The following is a 27442-nucleotide window of genomic DNA, read 5'->3' as shown; positions in this document are numbered from 1 at the left end:
TCCACCTACCTATCCCAGATGGTATCTGCAACAACTATTGAAGATTCTTCAAGGATAAAAAAAATCAAAAGTTGCTCTTGCCCTGATCTGTGACCAGTTCTTAAGAGAAACTGCCATTTTATTTTAGCAGTTTTGACCGAGTTCAGTATTTGAAAGGTGGCCTGGTAGTTTACAACACCTTAAGACCTTCCAACAGCTCAGCTACCGAAACGCTACTCCAAGGTGGAGTGTTTTTACCCTTTGAAGATTAGATATGACAGTTCCTATAGTAATCCAGCATGTTTGTTGAAGGTAACTTTGCAGGATTGCCTCACAGGGTATTTGTCATTTGGTATAGCCCAAAAGCAAATTCTCAGGAATAAATAAATGCAGCGAGAATTTTCCCATCTTGAGTGGGGGTGGAAGGAATATTGAAGGGAGGGGAATCACAATAGATATCTTGAAAGATTAATTCTAGATATGTGGACCATTCCTGTCCCACTCTGTGTAGTGGATATATAAGTGAGAAGCATCAGAGAAATTTCAGAGGGAGAAATACTGAAAACTCAATAAAGATTACCCTTTGATGCTTGAAATAGAGAACTTAAAAGGTAAAATCACTTTATAGTAAGTTTTTGGAATTTGAACCTATTTATATTTTCTGTCTTAAATCGGCAGTGTTATTTAGGGAAGATAGTTCCCCTGCAATGAGAGCTAGGTATTCCTGGAACATTGTCCCAATTATATGCGGTCAATGTTGTAGAAACCCAAATGACCTCCCCCCAAATGGGAATATGAAATCACTATCACAGATGGAACCTGACAATGGACATAGTCCAAGCTGTAGGAGTATATTTCTTATGCTGTAAGCCTGTTAGACCTGCCTGATTTTATTATAATTCCTAAGGTTGTTGGCGAAGATCTGCCAACCCACTGGAGGGGAAGTCTCTAGAGCAGCATCTTCCCTTTCCACCAGTAAACAAGGCAAGAGAGCGAATTCAAGACAAGTTTATTAAGATGCACCTGAGCGTGAGCTCCCATCCAAGGAATGCTGCAGCAGGGAGGTGAAGTGGGGGTGGGGGAGACCGTCATTGGACCGTTAGTGCAAATACAGTTGTCACGGCAAGGAGAGAGGGTGTTGTTTGGTATTGAAATCATGTATTCCAGATGTGGGCATTTGGTAGTCAATCTGCTCTGAAGTGACATGCTGCTGAATCTTTAAAGGGCTTCAGCCGGGGAGAGCAAAATCTGATTGGGCAAATTGCTAAAATATTTAAAGTGCAGCCTGTTAAAGCTTTTACTGCGAAGAGCATCACGTCAGAAGTTGTAGTCAGAAAGAGCAAGTAATTGGCTTTCCATCCTCATGCCAGTCAGTCAGCATGAGGCTCTATTCCTATTCCTTCCTCTTCATTGCCAATGCTAATAACAACCCTTTGGTGTGAGTGCGTGCATGTGCGTGTGCGTGTGTGTGTGTGTGTGTGTGCATGCGTGCGGTCACTGGGGAGATTGGATAGCTGGTAAAATGAGAATAGGAGGGAGGGATATCCATGAAAAGGAGGCTAAATCCACAGAATGACATGAAGGCCATTTTAGAGAAATAGGAACAGGAGGGGAAGGTAGAATTATTAGCTGATAAAGGTCACCTGCATTTCCAAGTGGCAATGGCAGTTGGGGTAGTTGTCTTTCAAAGCATGGGTTCTGTAAGCAAAAGAATGGCCTTCAGTGACAGCCACTTCCTGTGCATCTTTCAACTCCTCTGAGATCTAACTCAGGGGGCACTTTCCATTTATAATTTATTACATTTTCCACTTAGGTTTTCTTGTCCTTTTCTCCCCAGGCATGACCCCTTGTTAATTCCTGGCAATGATCAGATTGACAACATGGACTCTAATGTGAAGAAGTATGATTCTACTGGCATGTTTCACTGGTGCGCACCCAAGGAGATAGAGAAAGTCATCCTGGTGAGTGACGGGCCACAGAATCCATGCCATTCACTTCTGTCCCAAACTACATTTGCCAGGAATGGGTTTCCCTAACTGGATGTTGGGAAGATACAGTCCCTGGTCCTAATTATTTTTGATAATTAAAATTAGGGACACATCGAAGCAACTAGAACCCTCATCAGAATATGAACCAAGGATGGAATTCTAAATCTCTGAATATTTATTGGCTCATCATGATAGGGGATGGTCATATGCTGTGTGAAAGGCATCATGGGAGGCAGTAAGTACTGTCATCCCTACGAATGTGGCTCTGTTTGGCTTCTTTACACCTTAGTTCTCTTATATCTAAGAAGGTGAGATGAGATTGACCCTAACCCCTAGGGTTGTACTGAAGAGTAAAACCCATTATTATTATGAAATGCCATGAGGAAATGTGAATGCTACCAATATAATAAACAATGTTATTTGTTTATAACAACATCTTGCATTCTTCTAGGTAATAGCCTTGCGTATTTGGGATCCTGCCTAACACATGATGCAAAATGCATCTGGTGAGGATGACAACGATGACCCATGCATGGGTCTATCTCGGGGAGGTGGGAGCTCAGAGCCCTGTTTTGTGGTTGTGTCATCTCGGCAGCAGCAGTGGGCTTTTTCTGGTCTGCCCTAAGAATGTCAGCCTAGAGAACAATCCATCTACTCTCCAGACTTGTCTTGTTAACAGCTTTAGGTTTGAATGCCCACACCAGCTTCCCTACAGTTCATTGTCTTGCTAATCCACGAAAAATGGATTAATAGGAAGGTCAGGTGGAAGGGTTCTTTCTCTTTTTTGCCTTCTCGTTGCAGATCACTGTGCCCTGCTTCTTTATGTCAGCGGGGAAAATCCTATCATTTCTGATGTCATGGCCACCCTTATTAGAAAAGGAGTCCCTCAGAATGGCTTTGTACTCTAATCCACTAGACTTCCCTGCGTTTTATTGGAATGTGTGTATGTGTGTGTTTTCTCAGTTTAATTATAATCAAGCAATTAAGAGCCAATACAGGGTTGTGCTAGAGACTGTCTTGGAGGTGTGAAAGTCACAGACAAAAGCACAGAAAGTCAGAATTCTCAATAAACAGCAATTGTCCAATTTACCAGGAGCGCAAATGGTTCTAATCACAAAGGTGCTCTGTGTATTTACATCCTGTTGTATTCACTGCACTTTTGCCCTGGTGAACCAAACTCAGAGTGGCACTACCCATCTGTGGCAGGTAAAAGGGCTTGGTGCTCTATCTGGAATCCGGGGTCTTAATGGCTTGCCTATATTCCTGAAGAGCGTATGGCTAGTTGACATCCAAACTGAGTTCCCTTCTGGCATGAAAGAGTTTAGGGAAGTGAGTTACTACTACCTGTCATCTGAAAAATAACATCATTTAACAAAACATTTTTAACAGGCCATTTATGTGCTAGGCACTGCTCTTGTTGCTGGGGGTACAGTCCCTAACTAGCTGATGTTCTAGTGGGGCAAAGAGAAGATCTCCAGGTAGATGATGAGTATAGGAAAACATTTCAGATACTGCTACAGTGCTATGAAGACAATCAAGCAGGGCCATGGGCTAGAAAGGGACTGGGAGGTGCTAGTTAGTGTGGTCTAAGAAGCCCTCTCCAAAGTCACACTGGAGCAGAGGTGAGCATACTCAGAACAGCCAGCTGTGGGAAGATGCTTTGGGGTTGCATGTACCCACTGGATGCAGGACACTAACTGCTCTGGGGGTTAGAAAATATGAAATGGCCTCAATCTTGAGGAAATGATCATTTAATTAGAAGACGTAAAATGTAACCATGGAACAATATATTTAAAGCTGTGTTATGAGGCACAAGATTCAAATCTAGGGGAGAAGGACTAGGATGTATCTAAGTGGCCAGAGAAGTCTTATTGGGTGCATGCAGATTGTGCTTTGAAGGGGTTAAGGCGATGAAGGCCCAGACTGGGTCAAGCCTTCAAGGATGTGTAAGAAGCACAAGATGTGCATGTGAGTTGCTGTACTGGGTCTTAAATCTGGCAAAATCAGACTCTCCAGGAACTGGGGTCTGGACAAGATTCTGTGGGTCATGTTACTGTGGCCAATCTAAAGATTGGTATTTTGGTCCCCAGAGCTAAGCTCCTGTGGTCAGCCACTTTGCTAGATGGTGCCTTCCTCACCACCCAGTGACTTCCTCAACTCCCCAGATTTCCAGCCCCCACTCTGAACCCAGGTTGTATCCCTGAGGCTCACTGAAGAGAGCTAGACTCCCAGGTGACCCGACCAATTAAAAGTAATTAGAAACCCCATCACAGCATGTTACAGACTCACTGATGCTCTGTTGGTGGTACCCAGGCACTCACACTTCCAAGCAGCCAAGATAACTAACTCCAGGTCTTGTCCATGAAGCGGTGATGTGGGATGTGACTTCCCAGTGGGTCCTTCTTGGTCACCATTTATAAGACATTTCTTACAGCCCCTGTCTTAGGTATAACTGTATTATCACAGAGGGAAACCGATAATGGTGACAGCCCCTGCTTTATTGTAACGATCAGGGAGTGAAAGCTAGCTTCTTCTTCTCCTTGGGGGTTACTGTAATAACCCTGACATTGTCGTGAATTGCAATATTGGCATTTAAACAATCAATACACTGGTCAATTCTAGGGATTAAATCAAGCAGAGTTTGATATGTGCAGTGGACATTAATATGCCTCCCCCAAAGCATTGTGAGCCACATGGGACCATCCAGGCATGCAGTGAGTGGAGAGGGAGCAAGCAAGGCAAGAATAGGAGGCATTGGACCAGAAGGAGAAGCAGAGAAAGGCCCACTAACTGGCCTCCTGCGTTATTCTCTTCACTAACACAGTGAGCAAAGGGGCAGCAGTGGCTAACCATTTGTGTGGGAAGCTGGGGTCCTCCTCTCACTGGAGCGATTTTATTCGTTTATTTGTCTCCTTTGTAGATCCAAACCTAGGGTTGGGAGAAGACATGGGCTTGTTTCTCTGGCTGACCTTTCTCTAGATCCTTTTAATTGTTATTTGGGAATAGTCTTGTGACTAAAGTAATAGTCTGATGACTTTCACAGGTGGGCCACTCCAGGCAGTCCCTGGAAAACGCAAGGCAGCAGTAGACAGGGGTCAGCAAACTCTTTCTGCAAAGGATCATATAATAAATAATTTAGGTCTTGCTGGCCATACGCTGTATGTCACAGCTAATCAGCTCTGCCATTGCAATGTAAAAGCAGCCATAGACAATACCTAAATGAGTAAGATTGGCTGAGTTGCAATAAAATTTTGTTGGAATTTAAATTTTATATAATTGTCCCATATTATGAAATCTTCATTTTTATTTTTTTTGCAACCATTTTAAAATGTAAAAACCAATCTTGGCTCACCAGCCATGGCCATACCAAAGCAGGTTGTAGACCAGATTTAGCCTATGAACCATAATTTGCCAGCCCCTGGCTGAGGATGTGATGTTCTACCTGCTGATGTGATAACGTAGTGTGAAATCCCTTTGATGAGTCTGGAACTCAAAACTGAAACTTCTCAAGCTGAGACTAGCATAGGATCTGACCAATTTAATATCATTTCAGCAAGAGAGACAGCAAAGACAACTCCTTTTATCAAAAATTTCATGTGAACTAAGACTTCTCTTTTTAAACAACATAAATATTACTATTCTCTATTTCCCCCCACCTAAATATCATCAGGAAAGACCACCTACTCATATGTATGATGGTATAACTTTCTTAAGTCTTGTGACAAAGAAGGTCAGGTTATGTGTGGGTATATGTTTACATATATTTGTGACCCCAGTATAATGCACACACCACATACTCAAATTGTAAGTTTATGTGGCATACACATAACATTGATGAAATAAAAAAAATAACACAGAGTAAGCACTCAGCAAATGTCTATCTTTATGAAAGTGTTTTTTTAAATACTTCCCAAAACACTGTGAGGTCTTTTCTCCAATGCTGGTGCACTTTTCCATGTTGCAGACTCGAAGTGAAGCCGCCATGACCGTCCTGAGCGGCCACGTCGTGGTCTGCATCTTTGGTGATGTCAGCTCAGCCCTGATTGGCCTCCGGAACCTGGTGATGCCACTCCGTGCCAGCAACTTTCATTACCACGAGCTCAAGCACATCGTGTTTGTGGGCTCCATTGAGTACCTCAAGCGGGAATGGGAGACGCTTCATAACTTCCCCAAAGTGTCCATATTGCCTGTAAGTCCAAGGTCACATTATCGATGCTTTTTCCTTCTTTTCATTCACAAAAGAAAATCCCGGATGGATATAATAGCTGTAGCTTTGATCATGCCTCTGCTTCTTCATCCGGTTATGGGCCTGAGGACTCAGCCCTTCCCTTATGCTCTGTCTAGGAATATCTAAACCCTGGGAGACCTTATTAAAAGGAATTTGCAGCCAAGTTCAGCTGCTCATCAAGCATGAAGTTTAGCTGATACCAAATGTATTAACCATATCGATGTCTATACACTCTCTCTCTGTCTTGCCTACCCAAACCTAATGCTTTGAGATATTATGATGCTTATAGCAGAATTTACTTATGGAACTATTTTTAGCATTTTATTTATGATATTATTAATGCTTCTGTGAATCTTGGTCATATTGCTTTCTGTTTTTAACTAAGTGGATTTAACAGAGTTCTTTCTTTATTTCTGTTGTATGGAAGGCCAGCCCCTTCCTCTGGCCACTCCCTGCCTCCCATTCATGTAGAAGCCTAGCAATATTTTCATAGGCTTGTATGTGTACGCACACATATGTGCATGTGATATTCTTGATTGAAAAATATGCTAAGGCCCAAATCTAAAAGGAACAGTTTGAGACTCAACAATTTAGTGTAAGGATGCAGGATACATGATCTAGGAGGCACGTAATTATTTCCTGATCATTAATCAATATATTTTTCATAAACTTTTAAACAATTCTAGATTTAGGAAACTAGTAAGCTGATTTAGTAAACACATGTAGTTAAAAATAATCACCTGAAGAAAAACAAATAGTCATACACGTAGAAGAGCATAAGCAGATATATACCTTGCTAATTTCAGTCATGTTAGATTTGATTATGTATTTCCACAATTATTTTTGTACATGTGCTTTTACACATGGTCCCTTGGAACACATGGACTGGGTCTAAAAGTGTTTTGTAAAGAGCTTATTATTTTGCTGGGCTGTATGTGTGTGTGTGCACGCACATGCGTATGTGTATGTGCGTGTGCACACATGCACACGAGTGTGCATTCTGTATGTATGGGTGTTGGGTGTATAGGTAATGTTTGGTGTGTGTGTGTGTGTGTGTGTGCATTCTGTGTGTGTATATGTGTGTGTCTCCTGTGTGCCCTTGTATACATGCACTCACCTGTTGGCCTACATACGAATGAGCTCTCATATTTGCTGGTCCTTTTTAAACCCTCTGAAATTTAACACACTCACGCACAGCATATTGTACAAATGGGCCTTCCTCTATGTCTTCACATATTTCATTGTTTAAACAGTGCCCTACGTATGGAGTCAGTCCAGAGAAACATGGTGTTTCTATATATGTCATCGGTATTTCCTGAGTTTTGAAATCGTGTGTATACAACTATGCAGGGATTGTCTTATATCACAATTACTGCTGATTCCCTACAAGGTGAAAATTAAAAGAATATGAATGTAGGCAATTGAGGCATAAGCACTGGCGAAATGATTCAGGAAGTTGGTCAGACTTACTTTGTACCAAGTGATCCCTGGAAAAGAGGGATTCTTCTCCTCTCAGAAGATACTGCTCCAGAGGCTGGAATTAGTCGCTTCCCAGCCCCAAAGCACTAAATGCCTCTTGCTCCATAATGCCACTTTGCAGCAGTATTTTGGGGCCTGAGAGCAGAATCATGTCTCTCACTGAGGCATCAAAGGGGGTTGATGGTCTCAATCTGAGCGGCCAAGTTCCATCATCCCAAAGCCCCTTCTCCAGGAAGGAGAATGGGAGGAAGGCATCCAGGGATATATGGGGGTTGGCAAACCCTCTCCCTACACGGTCAGTGAGTTGAAGGCAACTCAAATCTTCACGTAGGCAGAGCAGAAGCTGGATCCAGGCTGAAGGACCAAGTATGTGAACTCCAAAATGATGCCACATGACCCCTAGGGAGCCCTGACATGGATGGCCTGATTAGTTCTTCTGTGATCCCTCCTGAGGACACAGAGCGTGTGGAGGTCATGCCTCTCCCCTCTGACACTTAACCCTTCTTTCCTACCTGTGCTTGCCTTCTCTTCCTCTCTGTCATTACCTCCTTGTTCTGGGTTTTTTTCCCCCACTGCTTTTTTGTTCTTACGGGATTTAAAAAAATCTGTTTACTGGCTTATTTATTTTTAATTACACCGGTAATATACAAATACGTTCTTGTTATAAAATATTCAAACAAGACAGAAGTATGTAAAGTCAAAAACAAACTTTTCCCTTTACCCCCAATCTTATTCTCCTCCCTAGAGGTAATTACTGTTATTAGTTTAGTGTATATTTTTCCTGAAATTTCTCTCCAAATGTACATGCATTTACGAGTGCATTCATAAATATATAGCTTTATTTTGTGGGTTTCTCTTTACATGAATGAAATAATACTTTTTAAATGATCTAGGACTTGTTTTTTTGTGTTTTTGTTTTGCACTTATCCCACTATTTTAGAGATCCTGCCCAGGCTACACCTACATGGAGAGCTGTTTTGGTCTCTTTACCTGCTGCATGGACTTTCCTTGTATGTATGTCCAGTGGCGTATTCAACCATCCCTCTGTTGTTGGTCAATTAGGCGATTTTCTTGTGCTTTTTTTTCTCTTGCTGAAAATTTACAATAAAATTATATGACTTGAAGCTTAAGTTCTTCCCCCCTCCCCTTTACAAGATGCACATTAATTCCATCCCTCTCACGTCCCCCAGGTTGAGCAGTGCTATCAGTCCCACCTCATCATACCATGCTCACTGGCTATTTCCCCTTGGCTGCATTGGAAATTCTAGTCAGAGCTGCTGTTTTTGCCCGAGACAGAAGTGACCTGCTATTAAATAAACAGGCATTTGAAACCCACCCCCTCGTTACATTCTGAAAGCCAGAGGTTGCCACAGGACAGTTTCTTAAATCAAGACAATTTCCAGGCAGGAAGAAGATGTAGAACCCTGGCATTATTCCTCTCCCTCGTTTGTTAGCAACGGCTTGATTGAGTGTGGAGAGCAAGCCTGAAATGCCGCCATCAGCACCGACTACCCTTTAGATTAGCACACAGCTCCTATTCCCTTGAATGTAGTTAGGCCAGCTTAATGTCAAGGCATAAAAAAGATACTTGTTAAATAATTTCCCAAAGCTCCGGCTCCATCTTTAATTTGTTTTTATTTTTTTTTCCCCCTCTTTCCCTCTCGTCCCTCGGTCTCACTTTTGCTTCTTCTTTTTTTTTTTTCCCTTTCCTCGATGCCAAAGGGTACGCCATTAAGTCGGGCTGATTTAAGGGCCGTCAACATCAACCTCTGTGACATGTGCGTTATCCTGTCAGCCAATCAGAATAATATTGATGATACTTCGCTGCAGGACAAGGAATGCATCTTGGCGTCACTCAACATCAAATCTATGCAGTTTGATGACAGCATCGGGGTCTTGCAGGCTAATTCCCAAGGTAAGGACAGCCTGTAATACTTCTCTGCTGTGCCTACAGGGGACAGGGGCTGGCAAGAGGGATATCCTTCACTCAGTAATTCAAAGAGGCTCACACCAGCCTGCTGGCAGTAAAACCTGTGGTCCGGGTGATGGCTTTCAAAGGGGCATCTGCCGCGTCTTCTTACCATCTCGGGAAGCAGGCTTGAGAACACCTGAACACCCACACTCCGAATAGCCTGCCTTCCCAGAGAGGAAAGCAGCCTTTCAATTGCCACTGCCCTCAGTCTTCCCAAACAGTGGCTCTGTGACCCGGGTCACCAGCTAAATGTCAGGCACTGAAAAGATGCTGGCTGAACAATTCCTAACGTTTCTCTGCAGTATATATTTTTGCCATTGACCTATGTTAAGCGTTGCCATTGTTATAGCTGCATGGGGGTGTTAAGCTTTACTTTGTTATCCGCTGACCTACGGATGGTGACCCCCGGACAGCGGGGACTATAGGGACACGAAAAGTCATTTAGCAAGAGGTGATGCTCATCAGCCCACACGTTCTCTACAGCAGGCATGCCAGAGTGAAATGATGTACATCCACCTTCTCTGCTCTGCCCCCATCTTCCCTGTCATTTTCTCTGGGATCCTGGGCAGATAGCTGCTAGTAAAGATGTCATCTAGAAGTCTCAGAGAGGCAGCACAGCAAAACCTTGTAACAAACAGCCTGACTAATCTGAGCCTTGGCAGGACTGCTTCTGCGCAGGCTTGCCATGAACTGCAGGATCGTTGTCATAAGTGGTCTGCTGGATGGGTGACATTGGGTGCGTGGTGGGGGCCTGAATCCCATCATTCCAGGACCAAAGGTGGAGGGAGCACAGCCGTGAGAACTCTAGCTGCTGGGATATGAAGCGCGACCTTATTGACGGGATAAAGTTCAGCCCCATCTTGCAGCCCAGACATGTGCTGCTGGATCTTTTGTCAGCTCAGCACCAGCACCACCTCCTTCCAACATCTGCTCAAAACAGTGCAGCAAAGCTGGGAACAGCAGTTCCTAGAATCCTCTGCCCTGCACAGTTCTGGGCTGGAGTCTGCCAATGAGAGCCGGGCACTGGGACGAGATCTGGAATTTGGAAGAGACAAAGAGACCTTGATTCTTTGGAGGCAGTGGCAGCCAGACCCTGAGCAGATGCGAGGTTCAAAGCAGCTTTTAAAGGAGCTTTCTGAGAATCACTGGCTTTGCTGCTAGGGACTGAGGGGTGTGGTGTGGCCTTCTTTCTTTGAGCTGCCTGGAGATTCACAGTACCTCCTGCGGGGCTCGCAACTTGGTGTTGCCAGTGCAATGGCTCATGGTGGCCTCTTTGACTTTTGTTCCTACAGCCCTTCCGATGGTGGCATCCGCATCTAATCTTCTTTATACTTGGAATAGAGTGACTTCTATTCTTGATGCAACCCTGACTGCTATGGTCTGAAGCCTGGTTTTCACCTCTCCACTCTGCCATCCTCTGCCTCTCCCCCAAATCTAAATCTTGGTATCCACTTGATCAGCTGGGCCTCAGGTCATAGCAACATGCCAAGGCTCTAAAAGAGAGTCTTACCTACCCAGCTGTGTACTGGAGAGCCAGAGACTGCCTTCTGTCCTGCCTGCTCAGGGAGCACAGGTGACAGAGGATATGAGGAGACAGTAAGTTGGCCTTCTGGGAGGTGGAAGAGGCAAGCCACCATTTGGTTCCTGCCTTTAAGTAGTTGTTCTTCCTCATGTGTCCTCCCAACTCCGTCCCAGCATGGGCGTCCCCTGGGGAGCTTGTTAGAAATGCAGAATCTCACGCCCACCCCAAACCTCCTGGGTCAGAATCTGCATTCTAACAGGGTCCCCAGGTGACTCGTGTGCACTGCTTTAAGGCACAATATTCTGCACGCTAACAAAGCCCGGTCCAGTGAACACGCTGACCAACCCAATTAGACGCTCCTCTTCTCCTGGCGGGAGCTAGCAAGGGGAATGGAAAGAAGTGGAAGCAGGAGAAGCGCTCCCTTCGGGCGGGGGGTGGGGCAGATGGAACTGAGCAGGAGGGGCCAGAAAATACTCCCTTTCCCCAGCATGTCTGTTTTCTCCCAATTCAATAATTGTGATTGTCAAGGTCCATAGATCAGAATCTCAATGCCTGATTGAGTTACGTGTGTGTCTGACATGGGTGTTCCTTCCAGCTCTCATAAACCTGACCCCAGCCTCTCAGATCCTGTATGATGGCCACGCTGATAAAAAGGCTTCCCCTCCCCTCCACACATACCTGATTCTCAAAAGCTTTCTTTACTGTTTTAGGACAGGCATAAGCAAGGAAAATAGGCTTTGGCGGGAGATAAGGAAGAAAGGGAACGGGAGCATATTTTTCCTGCACAAAGAAGAGAAGGGCACTCCTTCTTTAGTACACCCACCCCCCAGACACACACACATACACACCAAAGGAGGCCAAGGATGTACCCCATGGCCAGTGGCAATTTTCAGACTCTTGGTCAGCAGTGGTGTGGAGCCCATGCCCCCCAGCAGCCAGCAAGCACTTCGTTCTGCTCTCAGTGAGAGACTGCCAAAGCTACCGGCACACTGAGCCCATATTTCCCCTTGTTTTCTTACTCTGTCTGCCCTTCTCTTGTCCTTGGTTTCTAACACCCTCCTCTGGGGACACTCTGACCTTCCAAAAGTCCAGCGGTGGCCATCAGCACAGGAAGTGACTTTCTCTCTGACGGGCAAGTGCTCTGTATTCATCTTGGGTTGCTCATCACACAGCCCACTCCTTGGGTTTGTCCCAGCCCATGGGGCTGGAGGGACAAACTAGGTTTCCCTGTCACTGTCCCTCCTTGAGAACTGTTTGACCAGCTGGAATGCTCATCGGCCTCAGATATTTTAATTACCCTTCATCTAGGTATTTGTCACGACCACGCTCCAAGTAGATTGGAATTACAGGGTACAAAATGGATTTCGTGTTACTTTTTGCATGTTGGGAAGCAAATCTAACTTCCCCTGAGGGATAGCAACATAGATTTCTGGCCACTGCTACCCACTTTTCATCACTATTTATTCTGCAGTCCTTATGAAGCTGCATCCTCGGCTTTGTCTTGAGAGCTACATTACCATTTCTCCAAAACTCAGCAGGACAGAAATGTGGACTCAGGGCAAGCGTGTGTGCTCTGGGGCCAAAATATCCATGCATCTCAATGGAAAGTTTTTCTAGCATGATACCATGTAACATGAAAAATGTACCTTAACATTGAGGAGGTAGAGTCTTTGTTGAGATTTGGGTTCAGACACTTGCCAGTGTGCATTATCTGGTCTCTGAGACTAACAAAGCCTCTTTTTCCTCTTCTCTATTCACATTCCCTTTTGGTGCCACTGTTCTAGCCCACATGGTGTCAGAACTGACCCAGCCTAGGGACTTTGGACCAGACGCTTTCTGAAAAGATCTGAGATGTGATGGCTGGTTGTCAAAAACAATTACGGAGAAAGGTGGCATACCCCATGCTGGATGGTATATCCGATGTGACAGTTGGGTCTATGAGATGCAGTTTTAATATACAGCAGGCAAGACTGCAGTGACAATTATATAAAGCAGGTGAAGCTGCCTCTTGCTGGTCAGCAAACATCAGCTCAGAACCACTTTACAGCTCTTTACCAGCAACTAAGTGCCTTTATTTACAGAGCGCCTGTCACTTCCCTTTGGCTGGAGAGCTGGTATATTATTTAGCACGTATTTATCTGGGGAAAACATTTCAATTTAAATCAGCTGGTACAACAGTGGCTCTTGCCAGACTGTTTCCCTGTGGTTCTAAAAGACAAGAACTGAGCCTGATCTTGAAAGGGAGGGTGGGTAGAGGAAGGAAGGGCCCATTCTCAGAGAGCCACTTGAGTCAGTACCTGAAAAGAGGGGCATGTGATTGAGTTTCCCTTTGTGCTTTTGAATCACATTATGAAATGAGCATCTTGTAGTTTCTTCCTGGCTGACCTCCTCGTGAAGGTAACTCTTAGAGAAAGAAAAAGGAGTAAATGAGTGTCTGCTATGCATCAGGCACTATAAAAGCCCAGAACACAAAGATGGCATGGATTCAGCACTCGCCATCCTTGAGGGGCTCAGGTGAGTGGATGAGATACCCCCATAAACAATTACCGTGCAATGAGACAAGGATGAGGCTAGAAACAAAAGAGCTCCTCGGTTTATATACTTCAAGGGGTTGCGAAAGTTTCCAAGAAGAGGTGACGTTTGTGGATGAGTTGAATACATGTGGCTCTTGAGCACTTGAAATGTGACTAGTGTGACTGAGGATTTTTTTTTCTCCCTTTTACTTAATTTAATAAATTTGAATTTAAATACTGGCATGTGGCTAGTAGCTACCATATTGGATGGCACAGGTCTAAGTCATCAGCTTGTTGCCGTTTTAAGGGCTGGGATTATAGGGCTGAGATAACAGGACAGCTATAGCGATGGCAGTCACAAGGGCCAGGCAGAGATTGAGGTGGATTTGTAACAGCAAAGATAGCCCATTGAAGGCCAGTCAGGTGGGACGGAGGTGTGGATGAGCAAGGATGAAGAGCTGGTAATGAGTTCTGAGGTTGACTACTAGGTGGATATAAAGTAAGCTGAGGGCTCAGGAGGAGAAACAGGCTCGGGGAAGATGGCAAAGAATATGGTCCTGGTTCATTTGAGTTGACAGTATATGTAGATATCTAACAAAAAATACAACCATACCCTGACTATATAGGGATGAAGTCAGGTTTGAGGTTGCAGACTTGGAAATCATTGGTGATGGATGGTGTATAGGCCTTGAGAGTGGATATTTCCCAGAGAGAGAAGGCAGAGCAACCAAGAGAGAAGGGCCAAACCTGGAACCTTGGAAATGTCAACACTGAAGTGACAAACAGAGGGAGAGAACCCAGTGAAAGGGCCTGAGGGCAAAGATTGAGGAAGTAGGAGTGGGTACTATCAAAAGTAAAGGAGAAGAGAGTTGAATAAATTCCAGATAGCAATTTAGGGTGTATCCTAATTAAATGTTGATGCATATGTTTTCTTGAATAGACTATGAGCTCTTTGAGAGGCGAGGACCATTCTTCTTTTGCTCATCTTCATGTCCCCAGTGCCTCTAGCACAGGATCTGACATAGACAGTAGACAACTCTGACATAGAGTTGACATGCCATAAGAATTTGTTGGGCTGCACTGATCTGAAAGAAAGCAATGATTAGCACTGTCAGATACTAGAGGAAAGTCAAGTAGATGAGGTCCGAAAAGAGGCAATGGTGCATTTGACCCTCAGGAAGTTGTTGACGACCTTGGCAAGAGCAGCTTGAGTACCTTGTTGCCAGTGGAGGCTGGCGTTGAGGGGTCTGAAGCATTAATGGGAGGTGAGAAGTTGAAACCGTATATTACTCTTTCAAGTGCACATAGGGAGAGAAATAGGGTATTTCAGGGGAATCTTGTCAAAAAAGAGATTTCCTTTCTGTTTTTAGAACATGGAGAAATCCACCATATTTGTTGGCTGCAGTAGACTGAGGTGAAACCCCATTGAGAGGGAGAGTTTGAAGCTTTAGGAGGAAGTCATTATATGATAGCGTAACAGAGAGAAGCAGGAGAAAACAATGTGGCCTTCAAAAGGAGAAGGAATGGCCCTGGTCCCTCTGAAACGGAAAGCTAGATGAGGAAGATTATAAGCTGGAGGCAGTCAGATGGCTCTCCTTTCTTCACGAAGCTGCCAGTTTGGTTTTCCTTGAAGATCTGAGGGACTGGGACAGTTGGGACTGGGAACTGATGGTGACAAAGGTTCAGGGCAGACATTACAGTAAACATGTAAGGAAGCTGGCTGGAGTGAGGTGAGGGTGTGAGTGAGTGTTGGTGAGGGCCAGCTGGGGTTGGAATTACGAAGGCGTTATGGTGCCAGTCAACACAGCTCTGCGATCTTCTCTGCCGCTCTTGGCAGAAACAGCAGGAAATGTACAAAATGGCTTGAGTTTGGGATGGCAATTCAGAGGAGGCGAAGGATTCCATGGAGCTGTTCAGAGGATATTAAAATGAATGGTCACCAGGTCTAAAATGGTAGATGGGGAAGTCAAACCAGTGTTGGGGCTTACAGACTGAGAGGCCATGACAAAGCAGGCAATTAATCCCTGTGATCAAAGAACAGGGTGTGAAGCAAGAGCGTGGGAGAGCTGAAGCATGGGAGGTTTGATGTGAGAGAGGAGTGTGTGATGAGCTCGGAGGATGAAATATTGCAGATCCTGAACAGAGTTTGGTGGTATTATGCTCATTTTGCATGAGGATTCTGGGTCTAAGGCAAAGCCCATCTGACTACCACCAGCACCACCAGCACCACCAACAACTGTAATAATAACACTAATGCTTATGAGAGTTTTCTGCCATTACATGATAGACATTTTGCCAATTGAGACGATAAGGTTTTCACCCTTGGCCACACATTGTATTCATTTGAAAAACTTAAAAAAAAATATCGATGGCTGGGTCGCACCTCAGCAACTGTGGTTTCACTGATCTGGGGTACAACCTGGACACTAGAAGCTTTATAAACTCCCAGATGGTGCAGCCAGAGTGGGAACCACTGCCCGAACTGATCCTCTGAGGAGGCATATGTGGTAAGAAGGTTACCATTTTGATTGGAAAGGGAGGAAACTGAGGCCTTGAGGGGTGAAGTAATGGTTTTCACCTGGGCCTTCTGGTCTCCCAGGGATCCTAAACTTCACTATTTTACTTCCTTAGGACAATGCTGTTGGCTCAGCTTGTTGGTCTGCCTTCTTTCTTTCATATTTTCTGGATGGTCATTAGCTTCCTAAGACTAAAACATCCTTAAGTGGAGAAAAAGGGGCTTGGGGTTGTGCTGGAGCCCAGGTTCTAGTTTCTACCAACTGGCTGCATTTGTCATCTTGTCTCTGTCACATGTCTCATGGTGATAAGCGAAGGGTATTAGTTGCCCACTGGACAGGCCTTCCTCCTGACCACAGCTTTTGACAGACGGCCAAGCAGAGATCCAGCACTATGCTGCTACTAGACAGCAACGTCGCTCACCCCCAGGGCCAGCAGTGTGCTCCCTAAAGAGCTTGGGTCTCTTTAAGAAGATGGAGTGTGTGTATTTCAACATCGGGGTTCATTTTGGATGTGATGTGAAGGTTTCTCTGTGGTTCCCTTTCCTGTTACATGCTTCGCATTCCTCAGATGCATGCTCCCTGTCCCCAGACCCTTATTAAGCACCTGTTGTGTGCTCGGACTGTGCATGGCAGACACTGTTAGAGAGACAGGGATGCGTGAAGCACATTCCCTGTCCTTGCAACCTCCAATGCAAATGTGCAACTGCTTCTGAATGCTGGTATATTACCAGGAAAGAATTACAGTCCATGGAGGCAAATATGGGACAGGAAGAGAAAAAGGAAGAGAGTGGGTTTGAGAGACACTTTGAAAAAATGAGTAGGATTTCAGCTGGTGGAACCAAATAGAGCTGGCTGCAGTCAGAGAAAAGAATTGAAGTAAGGGGCAAGGATGCATGGAGATGTGTTCGAGGGACAGTGATGAGTACAGTTTGGCTATGTGTAAGACAGCAGGGAGGCCTGAGGCAGAAATGTGGGTTAGGCACTGAGGGATTTTTTTTTTTTTAATTTTGAGTTACGAAGCTATAATTATTCACTAGGCACTGGGGAGCTACAGCAGGTTTCAGAGCAAGAGAGTGATGGGATCAGACCTGAGCTTCAGGGAGATTGATCTGGCAGCCTGTGAAGCACTGTTTGGAGTGGGAAAGAAGAGAATGCAGGGGTCTGGGTAGGAACTGTGGTTATCCAGGAGATCAGGAACCTTGAGCTGGAAACAGAAGGGGTGACTATTTTACTGTGAGACGTAGTAGACGTAAAACAGATTACGTGATTGTCAGCTTCCTTCTCAGTGACAGAGGATAGTGATGAGCTCATAGGAAGAGGCCTCAGCAGGCAGGGCCTGGCAGCGGGAGAAAGTGGTATTGGTAATGTTGGGTTCTAGCCATGGTTCATTTCCATGTAGACTTGGCAGAAAATCCAGGTGACCATGAAATGCAGATGGGTGGAAATAAAGTCCTGCATTCAGGAGAGGGTCACAGCTAAAAGTCTACCCCATGGCTCATTCTCTATCAGTGGAGTAGAACCTTGGAGAGAGGTATGAGGAAAGAAATGTGAAAAGCAGAAGGATGAGAAGCACCTTAGAAAGGGCAGAGAGGAACATTTGTAGAAGCCAAGGAACCACAAGCTGAGCTGGGCTCCCAACTTCCCAAGGGATGGAGAAACATATGTCACAAACCCGAAATGAATGTCCCCTGCCTGGTTTTCTTCACCCCTCTAAATTTATTTTTCTATATTCTGTGCCTCTTTATAGCTACAAGTTAAAAAATATATAATGGCTCACACAAACACTCCAATAGACACACAAGCATGTATGTGTACGCACACCAGCACACATGCGTGTGGGCACACACACACACACACACACACACCCAGACCTCCAGCTCTCCGTGACCCTCAGCCACGGTGACACTAAATGATGTCCACACATAAGCAGATGCTCTCCCTTGACTGCATTTCAACAAAAGTTAAGAGCCTCAAGTAGGGAATGACCTTTTTCTTTGGAAGAATGGCCAAGGTTCTTAGAGAGACAGCATTAATTGGGGGCATAGGGCATATCCTAAAGTCTGAGGTTTCTTTTCCTGTTCCAGAGAAGAAAATGTGACTTCTCTTTTATCTTTGGGGGAGGCTATGTGGGTTAGGACCTCTAAATTATGGCAGGATTCAAAGGGTCAGGATTCAAAAGGACCTTCCTAAACTAGAACTTCGGGACAAAACCCACAGGATGGAATGTAATGAAGTCCACTGGGCGTTCAGTTTCAAATAATCACTGAAGACGGGTTGCATAAACCTGGCTGATGGAAGTGTAATTTATTTTGAGTAGTGATTGTTTCATCCTGGTCGGTCTGAGAGTGAGTGTGTCAGGAGCTATGAAGATTTGAGGGGAAAAACTAACCAACTCAAGAATGCAGCCAAGGAGATGGTCAGAATGGGGAAGCACTAGGGCAGCCTATCCCTTGCCAAGCAGTTAAGAGAGTGGGGGGTTAGTGGACTGAAAGGGCCATTTTACCTTCTGCTCCACTGGAAAAACCAGGGCCATGGCTAATGATTAAGGAGAAACAGATATTAGCCCTGCATAAGGAAGACATTTCCAGAATAGAATGCGCTGCCTAAAAATGTACTGAGCATTCTGTCGCCACAGGTCCATTTGCCAAGGGAAAGGTACTGACCTGATCTTTGTGATGAGAGGGACGTCCAACCAGATGAGTTCTTTGGTCCTTCATAACTGAGGATCTTTGGTATGCTTTTTATGTTTATTACATGGGGATCTGTGTTTTTGATGATCTACATTGTTACTCCAGAGAGAGAGCTATGGCGTTTGGTAGAATTGGGGTTATAACGGGTCTTTTGGTGGAAGCTTCCACATCCTTCCAGAATGGCACTGTCTCTGTGTGTAAGTTGCAGTGCGGTAAGCAGTGCACATCTGGCTTTTCCGTTAATCTGACGGACCACCCCATCTTCAACTCCCATGTCACCCTCAACTTCTGTCCTCCCAGTGTTTCCCCTTTTTGTCCTCCCTGCCTCACCCCTGCACACCCAGGCCACACACCTCCCTGCCCCAATCCCAAACATACCTATGCACATATCCTTACACACATTCTCCCTTCCTGAAACCAGAGAAGCATTTTTTTTCAGCGGCTCCCATATGACATTCATTGCCACAATATGGTCTCTCAATTCTGAAAGGGTTGGGGTGGGGGGTGGGGGCGGGGAGAAGCCATTTCTCTCTACCCGCCGAATGAACAAAGCTCTGTGCTAAAATATTTGTCTTCGGTTGTAACTGAAACTGCTATTGGCTTCAGTCCCCCAAACCAGAAAGACAATTATACTTAACTGTTTCGAGATTTATAAATACCACACTGGAATAGCCTCTAGGTAGTAACTTTAGATACCCAGCCCAATAATTTTCTTTTATTGGTTTGTGATTTAGATCTTATTTTGAGTCCTCTATAATAAGAGTAGTACATTTCATTAAAAGAGCTTACTAACCAATAAAGAAAATCTGGCTTAGGGCTCGAGCAGGTCTCGAGTACAGAAAGGGGCCTGCCCCGTTATGTTTCTGTGGCGGACATTACAAGACTAATCTCAGCACAGGAGTGCACATGTATTACAGCAAAGCAGCATCTGCAGCTGCTTTCTTCTAAATGACTTCAACTTGGGAGAATTTTTCCTACACAGCATATTTTACCACATGAGAGATCCTCTGAAGACCGCCGTTTACTATTCTGGTAATAGATTCCCAGCGACGAAAACGAGGACACACAAAAAAACAAGAATGGCTGTAACAAGAGATGGGAAAGCCTGGACTCTTTGCTCACCCGGTGGTGGTTTGTAGGCCTTCCCTAGATGGGGCTCTTCCTTGGGGAGTGGATGTGGGGGATTAAAAATAAAAACGGACAAAATAACGTTTTCCTTTCGACTACATGCAGAGCAGATTGAGTTCCTCTCTCAGGTTGTGCCCAGCTTGGGACAACTGCAGTGAAGGAAAATCTTAGCTTCGGAGACAGAAAACAGATGTGGGGTGGTGCTGGGTTTGGGCTGAACTCACCGTCCTCACATCAGGCTTTACTCCTTAAAACCTGCGTGTGTAGTTAATGCCTCTTTTTAAAAATTGTAGGCCCTCTTTTTTACAGTTGAGTCATGCACCAGGCACACTCATATGCACTATCTCATTTACTCTTCCTGATAACCTGTTAGGGCGGAGGTCATCTATCTCCATTTTACAGATGAGAAAACTAAGGCCGAGGAAACTTCAGCAGCTTCCCCACAGTCTCATAGTGCGTCAAGGGCACGTGGAGTTGATGCCCAAATTGTGTGATTCCAAAGCCTGTGCTTTTCTTACCGCCTCAGTCAGCCCCATAGAAGAGAATAAGTGTTATTCTCATGAGAACAGGCCTCAATCTGTACGTCTGCTTTTAACGGTCATGGAAGCATCCCCGGGCATGCTAAATGTCTCTTTGCACCCAGAGACTCAAGGGTCTTTTTAACATTCTTATTCTGTGCATCCACATTTTGTAGGTCCCTGGCCCTCCTCCCCTCAGCAATCAGAGACACTGGGATTCTCTTGGTTCTGGTCTTCCTTGCTACAATAGCTAAACAAACAAGAGTAGAGTTGAGAGAAATATCAAGAACTCTGCTTAGCCTGCCTCTGTGAGCAGTTTAATTGTTGCAGCTTTTTCCCTGTTATTATAGATTTGCTTTTGGAGCTGTCAGAACAAAGGTGGAAAGTTAGAGACCCCTGATATTGCTCTCTGTTGTCCAGACACTTACAAAATATTTCCAGGTTTTATCGATTCATCTCACTCTCCAGGTGGAAGTTTCCGTAAAAGGCAGTAGATGAGAATAAACAGACCACTCTAGCCCCCAAAGCCTAGGATTTCACATGGTGTGTTACACTCAGAAAATGGTCCAGATAAATTGTCCTTTGGGAGGAAAGTGTGACTGTATAATCAAAGAAAAGTAAAAGAAGTCTTGTCATCCCGTGGACTCTCTAAGGCCCTCGATGAGATTCTGGATAAGGATGGGTCCATCAAGAGTTCTTTTCCTGAGCATTACTTTGGTTTATACCCCATGGCTGAGATTAGTGTCCCCACTCTTTCCATGGTCATGCTGTCACGGAGCTAATGGGATCCATAGACAGAAATGACACAGACATATAAAATAAGTTGTATGGCACAACTTGAATACACATATTTAACGCTATGGGGCCTGCATCATTCCAGAGTAGCTTGTAAAAGGCATGGTGTGAGTCATTTGTAATTTTCTGAGGCATGAGTTTAATCCATATGCTGTAAAGATAACGTGCGTGCCCCGAGCCGGTAGATGAGCCTAACCAACCATCCAAGGGAGTTTTGTCTTAATCCATCTATGTATAACCAAAAAACTCATATGAAGTCCTAAAACCTTTATTTATTGTCTTAAAAATGGCCTTGCAAAGAAACACTGATCTATAAGTGACCTTAGTTCTGGATTTATAGAGTATTTAGGAGTGTGGATGGTCCTTAAGTATTTCAGTCAAACTTCATGGAATGTTCTGGTGGAAATCATTCCAGAAAAGCAGTCATTCTAGAAAATTCTAGAAAAGCAGTCATTGAGCATCTTGTTACATATCCCCAGTAAAGAGTTTCTACCAGCTATAAGAGCCACAGGGATGCCACCACACAGTGTGTTAAGAGAAGCCAGGGGCCGTTTTGGGCTGCAGTGGTTGGGGGCAGGGGCTCCAGAATAAGTGAAGTTCAATTTGAAAATAGGTATGATTATCATAAGTAAAGGGGCTACAGGCAGGTGGAAGAGGCTGAGGCTGAGGCTGAGTGAGAGAAGGCACATAAACAAGAAAGGCCAAGTGTAGTTCAGGCAGGGGCACTTAGCTATCTGTCTGCTGATGATAGAACAGAGGGGCCTTAATGGTCTCAGGGCGTCAGAGGAAAGGAGGTAGGTGAGGTCACTGTTAATTTGGGTGGGACCTCAAAAGAATGGCCTGGTCTATCACCTTACTGATCTCCCCACTCCCGCCAACTGTCAGAAATGCATTTAAATGCTTAGCACAGCACCTCCCACCTACTAGATGCTTGTAGAGGTTTGTGGAGTGAACAAATGAATGAATACTCCTAATATCTGTTGTTTGCAGCCTGCCCTATCTTCGTTTGCCCTCAAATGAGACAAAGCAGCTCGATACTTTGTTAAAAACCACATACTTTCCTCCCAGGCTTCAGTCACTCTCCATTCCTTTGACTGCTGAGCAGTAGGCAAGGGCTACAAAGATCCAAGATGTTGAACTTGTCAGGCTTGTCCAAACGTTCTCTAGTAAATCACCCCAATCCTTGAACCTTTACTAATAGCTCCTGATCCTCAACCTTGCATTGGCCTCACTGCAGGTAGTGTTGCACAATACCAGCCCAAGGCCTAAGGAGGCTGTAGGATTGAGACCTCCAGAGTTTAACGAAGGGCAGAAACCATCTCTACTTTCTGCTCCAGGGAGCTTTGAATGGCTCCTTAGAGCTTTCCTGGCCACGTGGAGATGGGCACTCCTTTTAGCAGCAGACTAGCCCATGTCGCCCTAATACCTGGGCAGGGAGAATTCAGCAGATGGGTTTTGTCACCCTAATTCATGGTGGCGAGTCACAAATGGGGCTGTCAGAGTGCTGACACAATTTTTTTTTTCAATATATGACACAATTAAATAGGGTCAGAAACCACGTCCTTCACAACCACACACGGCAGCCCTGAATGAATGGACATAAAACACTTAGTAACTGAGATGTAGTAAGAGATCACGCAACATCAGCTACATTTATTACTATTATTTTTGGAGAGTTTTACTATTTTCTTTCCTTTGCTCCCCCAAGATAACAAATAGCAAGAGAAGAATTATCCCTTTGTACCTAGCAGCCAGAATAGCTGTTGATTGTGCTTGTCAATAAATAACACGTAGAAAACAAAACACACCTTTGGGAGGTGAGAAATCCAGGAACAGTAGATTTACAAAAGCCTACAGAGGAGTTGAGGAAAAACTGGGACACACTGACAGTGACCACTGAGATTTTTCCTCCATAGACAGGCTAGTATGGCGCCACATGATGGGGCTTCTCTATGAAGCAGAGAGGCTAGGTCTCAGCTCACTGAGGTTCTGGTAAAATGAAACTATCCAGAGTTGCTACTGTCAGAGTAGGGCCCATACTGCTCCGACTAGATGATGGGTTATACCTATCATTGCCCCTTGGCCTCTTTTCACCTCAAAAAAACTAATTTCGGCTCTCAGCCAGATCTGAGGAGCTTTGAGTTTTTAATTGGGGAAGGGGTCTTGGATCTCTTTAAGTGCCTAATAAAATGATGGATCTTCTCTTTGCCCCTTCCTTTACCTCCCCAGAGTTTATGCAGAAATATTTGCATATGGAGGTAACAAGTTACCTAGCCTAATGGGTTTTCCACCTTAGCTTCACATTGCAATCAACCAGGAGCTCTCAAACCTCACTCAAGCCACATCCCAGAGCGATTGCACCAGACTCTAGACATAGGATGCAGGCATCAGAGATTCCAAGGTGCAGCCTGCATTGAGAAGTACAGACTGAGCCTCTTTACTCAAGGTAACCGTCCGGGATTCTCACATGGGACTGCTAGTTCAGTAAGCTTCCATCTCCATGGAACTGGCAGCCTCCCAGGGTTGCTTGCGGGGAAGTTTGGAAGGCATATCATGGACATTATAAAAATAGGAACTATGGGAGAAATGAACTTTGACTCGTGAACTTCCAGGTGGTTCCCAAATATACACCGTCCTGATCAGCAAGGAGTGGGGAAAACAGACCAGGGGAATGTGCATGGGAGAGGTCAAGGCAGGTAGGTGCAGGTAGTTTTCGGGATGCTTAATCAGCAGTATAGGAAATGGAAGAACTTTGAAAATCAATCAAACCCCTGGGTATAATGACAGAGAAGGAGACTAAATAATGGGAACGTCATGGTTGAAGTTTCAAACTTAATCTATAAACCTACTTTTAATGGGCCCCCAGGTGATTGTGAATTCAGGGTGGCTTTCTTTGTATTGGATTACATGAGGCTGTTCCATATTTCTAAGAGAAGTCCAGGTGTGTGTCTCATTTTATTTATTTATTTATTTATTTATTTATTTATTTATTTATATTTGCATTTAGGATACCATAGACTTTTTTTTTTCTAAAGTCTTCTTTTTATGAGCATTAATTATATACCATGCAAGGAAGCAATTGCCTCTATGTTATGAAATATTAAATCAAAATGCTTCCTGTTCCCAGATGTCCCAGAGATAAATACGGCAGTATTTTGAAGCCCCTCTTGGAGCTGTTTTGCCTGCAAATTTATTGTTTTGTCTCCATTTTCAGAAAGCCCTGTTTTCTGTGAAGTATAGCACTCTAGGTAGTTTTTAAGGCGCAAACTCCTCTGGAGTTGCCTGTGTCGGCAACAACTCTTATGTAGATGGCACACGAGGGATGGCGCACTGATCGGCTCCTTTAAGATGACAAATGGGCAGAGAGTGTTATTGTCTTTGATTGCACGCCTTACATCATCTGTATGTAGGAATAAAAGGGCCATACTTTATCTTTAGCCATTTTATAAATATTTAAGCCCTTATAGCTGCCTAAAGATATTAAAGCATATTTTACAGTAGTCGGAATATAAATATTATATATAGCGCAAGATACCAAAGTAGTTTAATGAATTCATAATTTTCTGTTCACATTTATTGGAATGTGTTTTATGTTCCAAAAGTTCCATTTAAAGAATAAGATACCATTCTGCTTCCTGACAACACACCAAGTGTGGCCACATTTCGGGTGGGGTCTCAGTTCCAGTGTCTACAGAGGCTTTCATTAAAGAGGCAGAAAGGCAGGAAGTCAGGGCACTGGGATATATTTCCTCAATCTCTGCATTTAAAAAAAATATATATAAATAACTTTGAATAAACAATTCTGGTGCTTATTTAAATTACAAAGCCTTCCAAAGAGAAAACTTTTTATAGCCCCTTTCCTCTATTTCAAGGAGATTAATTCAAAAAAACCTAAGTAAGAGCAATAAAGATGTAGTTTGCAATTTTCCTGTCCTCCCAACCCACCCCCTTTTGTAAACCCTGTCGGCCAGGATACAGCCTGATTCAGGGTATTGATTTCAATAGTGACTTCCCAGTGCTTTCTGAACATTTCTCCTTAAGTTAAAGAATTCCTTCCAGCTTGCTCCTTCCTTCTCCTAAACGCAAGAGAGTGACAGGGAGAATATCACTGCATCTCGTTTCAATTTTCTAGTGAAATATAAAGACTTTCCTCTTTAATATTTCACAAAGTTTCTCCAGTTCCCAGTGGGAGTCCATGCTGGGTAATGTTTGCTAATTACCAACAACAAAACTAGACATACAACGCTGGTAAATTACCTGACCCTTTCCATTTTAATGAGACAACAAGGATTTCGCGAAGTGATGTTGTTTCACTGGTTAATGGTGTCAGCAATGTTGTAATTGTGGGTTGAGACGCATTAGCTGAACAACCACATGTAGAAAGGGCTTTCTCTTGACAAGCCCTTTGGAGACTAGAGCCATATTATCATTAAGCCTTTGTCATTTGCATGCTGCTAATCACTTACTTTATTATCCAGAGTATCCATTGTCTTTCTTTAATTGCTCTTTAAATTAAAATTAAAAATAGTTCTAAAGCCCACAATGGCTGGGATAGCATCTTGATTATGAAGATAACTTCAAGAAAATGGAACAACTGGTAACATATTGCTGGGATTATGAGAGAGTCCCACTGTTTCGTACCATGCCTGCAGGCCCCAGGAGCCTAATTGTGGCGGTTTCTCTTCCTTTAGCCCATACTGTTTGTTTAATAAATGGTTATTTATGGCCTTTTTGGCCATTATAGCAACTTTGGAGAAAGTACATCCTTCTCATTGGTTTGAGCACTGCAATTTCATTCTCCGGGCAAAGGTATAAAATACAACTGAAAGGCAGTTTCTGTACCAAAGCCTCTGAAAAGAGATCCTCTTGATTCTCCTTGCTTGTTTATTCTGTCTGTACACACTTACTTTTAAAATTTGGGGTCATGAAAGAGACCTAAACCTTGGAGCTAAGAAGGACCTTAGAGTCATCCCCATTTCCCAGGTGAAGAAACTGAGGACCAGAGCAGTTGTTATAACTATAATCACAGAGCAGGAGATGAACCGGATTGTCTGTTACTGAGTGGAGTGGATGCAGGGCTCCTGATTGGAAGATCGTGCCTTCTGGGTTACTCCTGAAAGAGGATATGATGTCATGTTGTGAATTGTGATGTGCAAGTGGCAGGGTTCTCATGGTGCACTTAGTGTGTGTCTCTTGTATGCATCTGTCAGTATGTTTGTTGCTAACGGACTGTGTGCTAGGATACTGGAAGAAAAGGCTCATGTCTTCCGCATCCTTAAAAAAACAACCCCATGGGGGTGCCTGGTGGTTCAGTCTGTTAAGTGTCCAACTTCAGCTCAGGTCATGATCTCATGGTTCATGAGTTTGAGCCCCACATCAGGATCTCTGCTGACAGCACAGAGCCTGCTTCAGATCCTCTGTCTCCCTCTCTCTCTGTCCCTCCTCTGCTCTCTCTGTCTTTCTCAAAACCGAATAAAAACATTTTTTAAAAAACCCATGAATGACTCTGCAGTCATTCCTGAATACCAAGGGATTAAACCCAGAGTTGTCATGGTTCCATTGTCATATACAGTGCCCTCAGAATTAGGATGATAGTTTTTGAGAACCAGAAGGGATTGGGCATTGCCTTATCTGCCTCAAATTTACAGAAGGGAAAACCGAGTTTAGATAAAACACTGAGTCCTTCTAAGTTCTCATAGGGAGTTAAGGATTGACCTTTGATTCCCTGTCCATTTCTTTGTCAGCATTACCAATCTATTGTTGACGACATTCATCATCATCATCATCATCATCATCAAAGTTAGTATTCATAAAGTGCTTACTCTGTTCCAGGCACTCTTGTAAGCAATTTACCTGAATTATTTAACTTATTTAATCTTCATGACGTACTACTCTCCCACCTTACAGATGAACAGACTGAGACACAGAATTTAAGAAAATTTCCCCAAATCACAAACTAGAAACTGAACAAGGTAGCACTCACACGAACGCAGTCTAGCTCCAGAATTCAAGTTTTCAACCACAGCGTTATGGTTCATTTCAGATTATGGTCAAGGGATAGTGATCATGGTGTAAATGACTTTTCAAAATCAAATTAGCACCAATCAACGTCTT

At 44.1% G+C, this 27442-nt stretch overlaps 1 protein-coding gene across 5 annotated transcripts in view; it reads left to right on the top strand.

Moving 5' to 3' along the window:
- The window catches only part of KCNMA1 (potassium calcium-activated channel subfamily M alpha 1), a 731687-nt gene that overhangs the window by 652718 nt on the left and 51527 nt on the right, over nt 1–27442 (top strand). For all 5 annotated transcript variants that reach the window (XM_047073026.1, XM_047073024.1, XM_047073023.1 and 2 more), the window contains 3 exons: nt 1817–1940; nt 5932–6156; nt 9397–9589. In XM_047073026.1, the coding sequence (XP_046928982.1) occupies nt 1817–1940; nt 5932–6156; nt 9397–9589 (542 nt within the window). The remainder of the gene's footprint in view (nt 1–1816; nt 1941–5931; nt 6157–9396; nt 9590–27442) is intronic.

This window comes from Lynx rufus, unplaced genomic scaffold, assembly GCF_022079265.1.
Source record: "Lynx rufus isolate CCGP_SWC_20201006 ecotype Redwood Valley unplaced genomic scaffold, mLynRuf1.p SCAF_11, whole genome shotgun sequence".
In the NCBI taxonomy this organism is placed as follows: domain Eukaryota; kingdom Metazoa; phylum Chordata; class Mammalia; order Carnivora; family Felidae; genus Lynx; species Lynx rufus.
The sequence above is the reverse complement of the archived record's forward strand: the minus strand, read 5'-3'. Positions and strand labels throughout refer to the sequence as shown.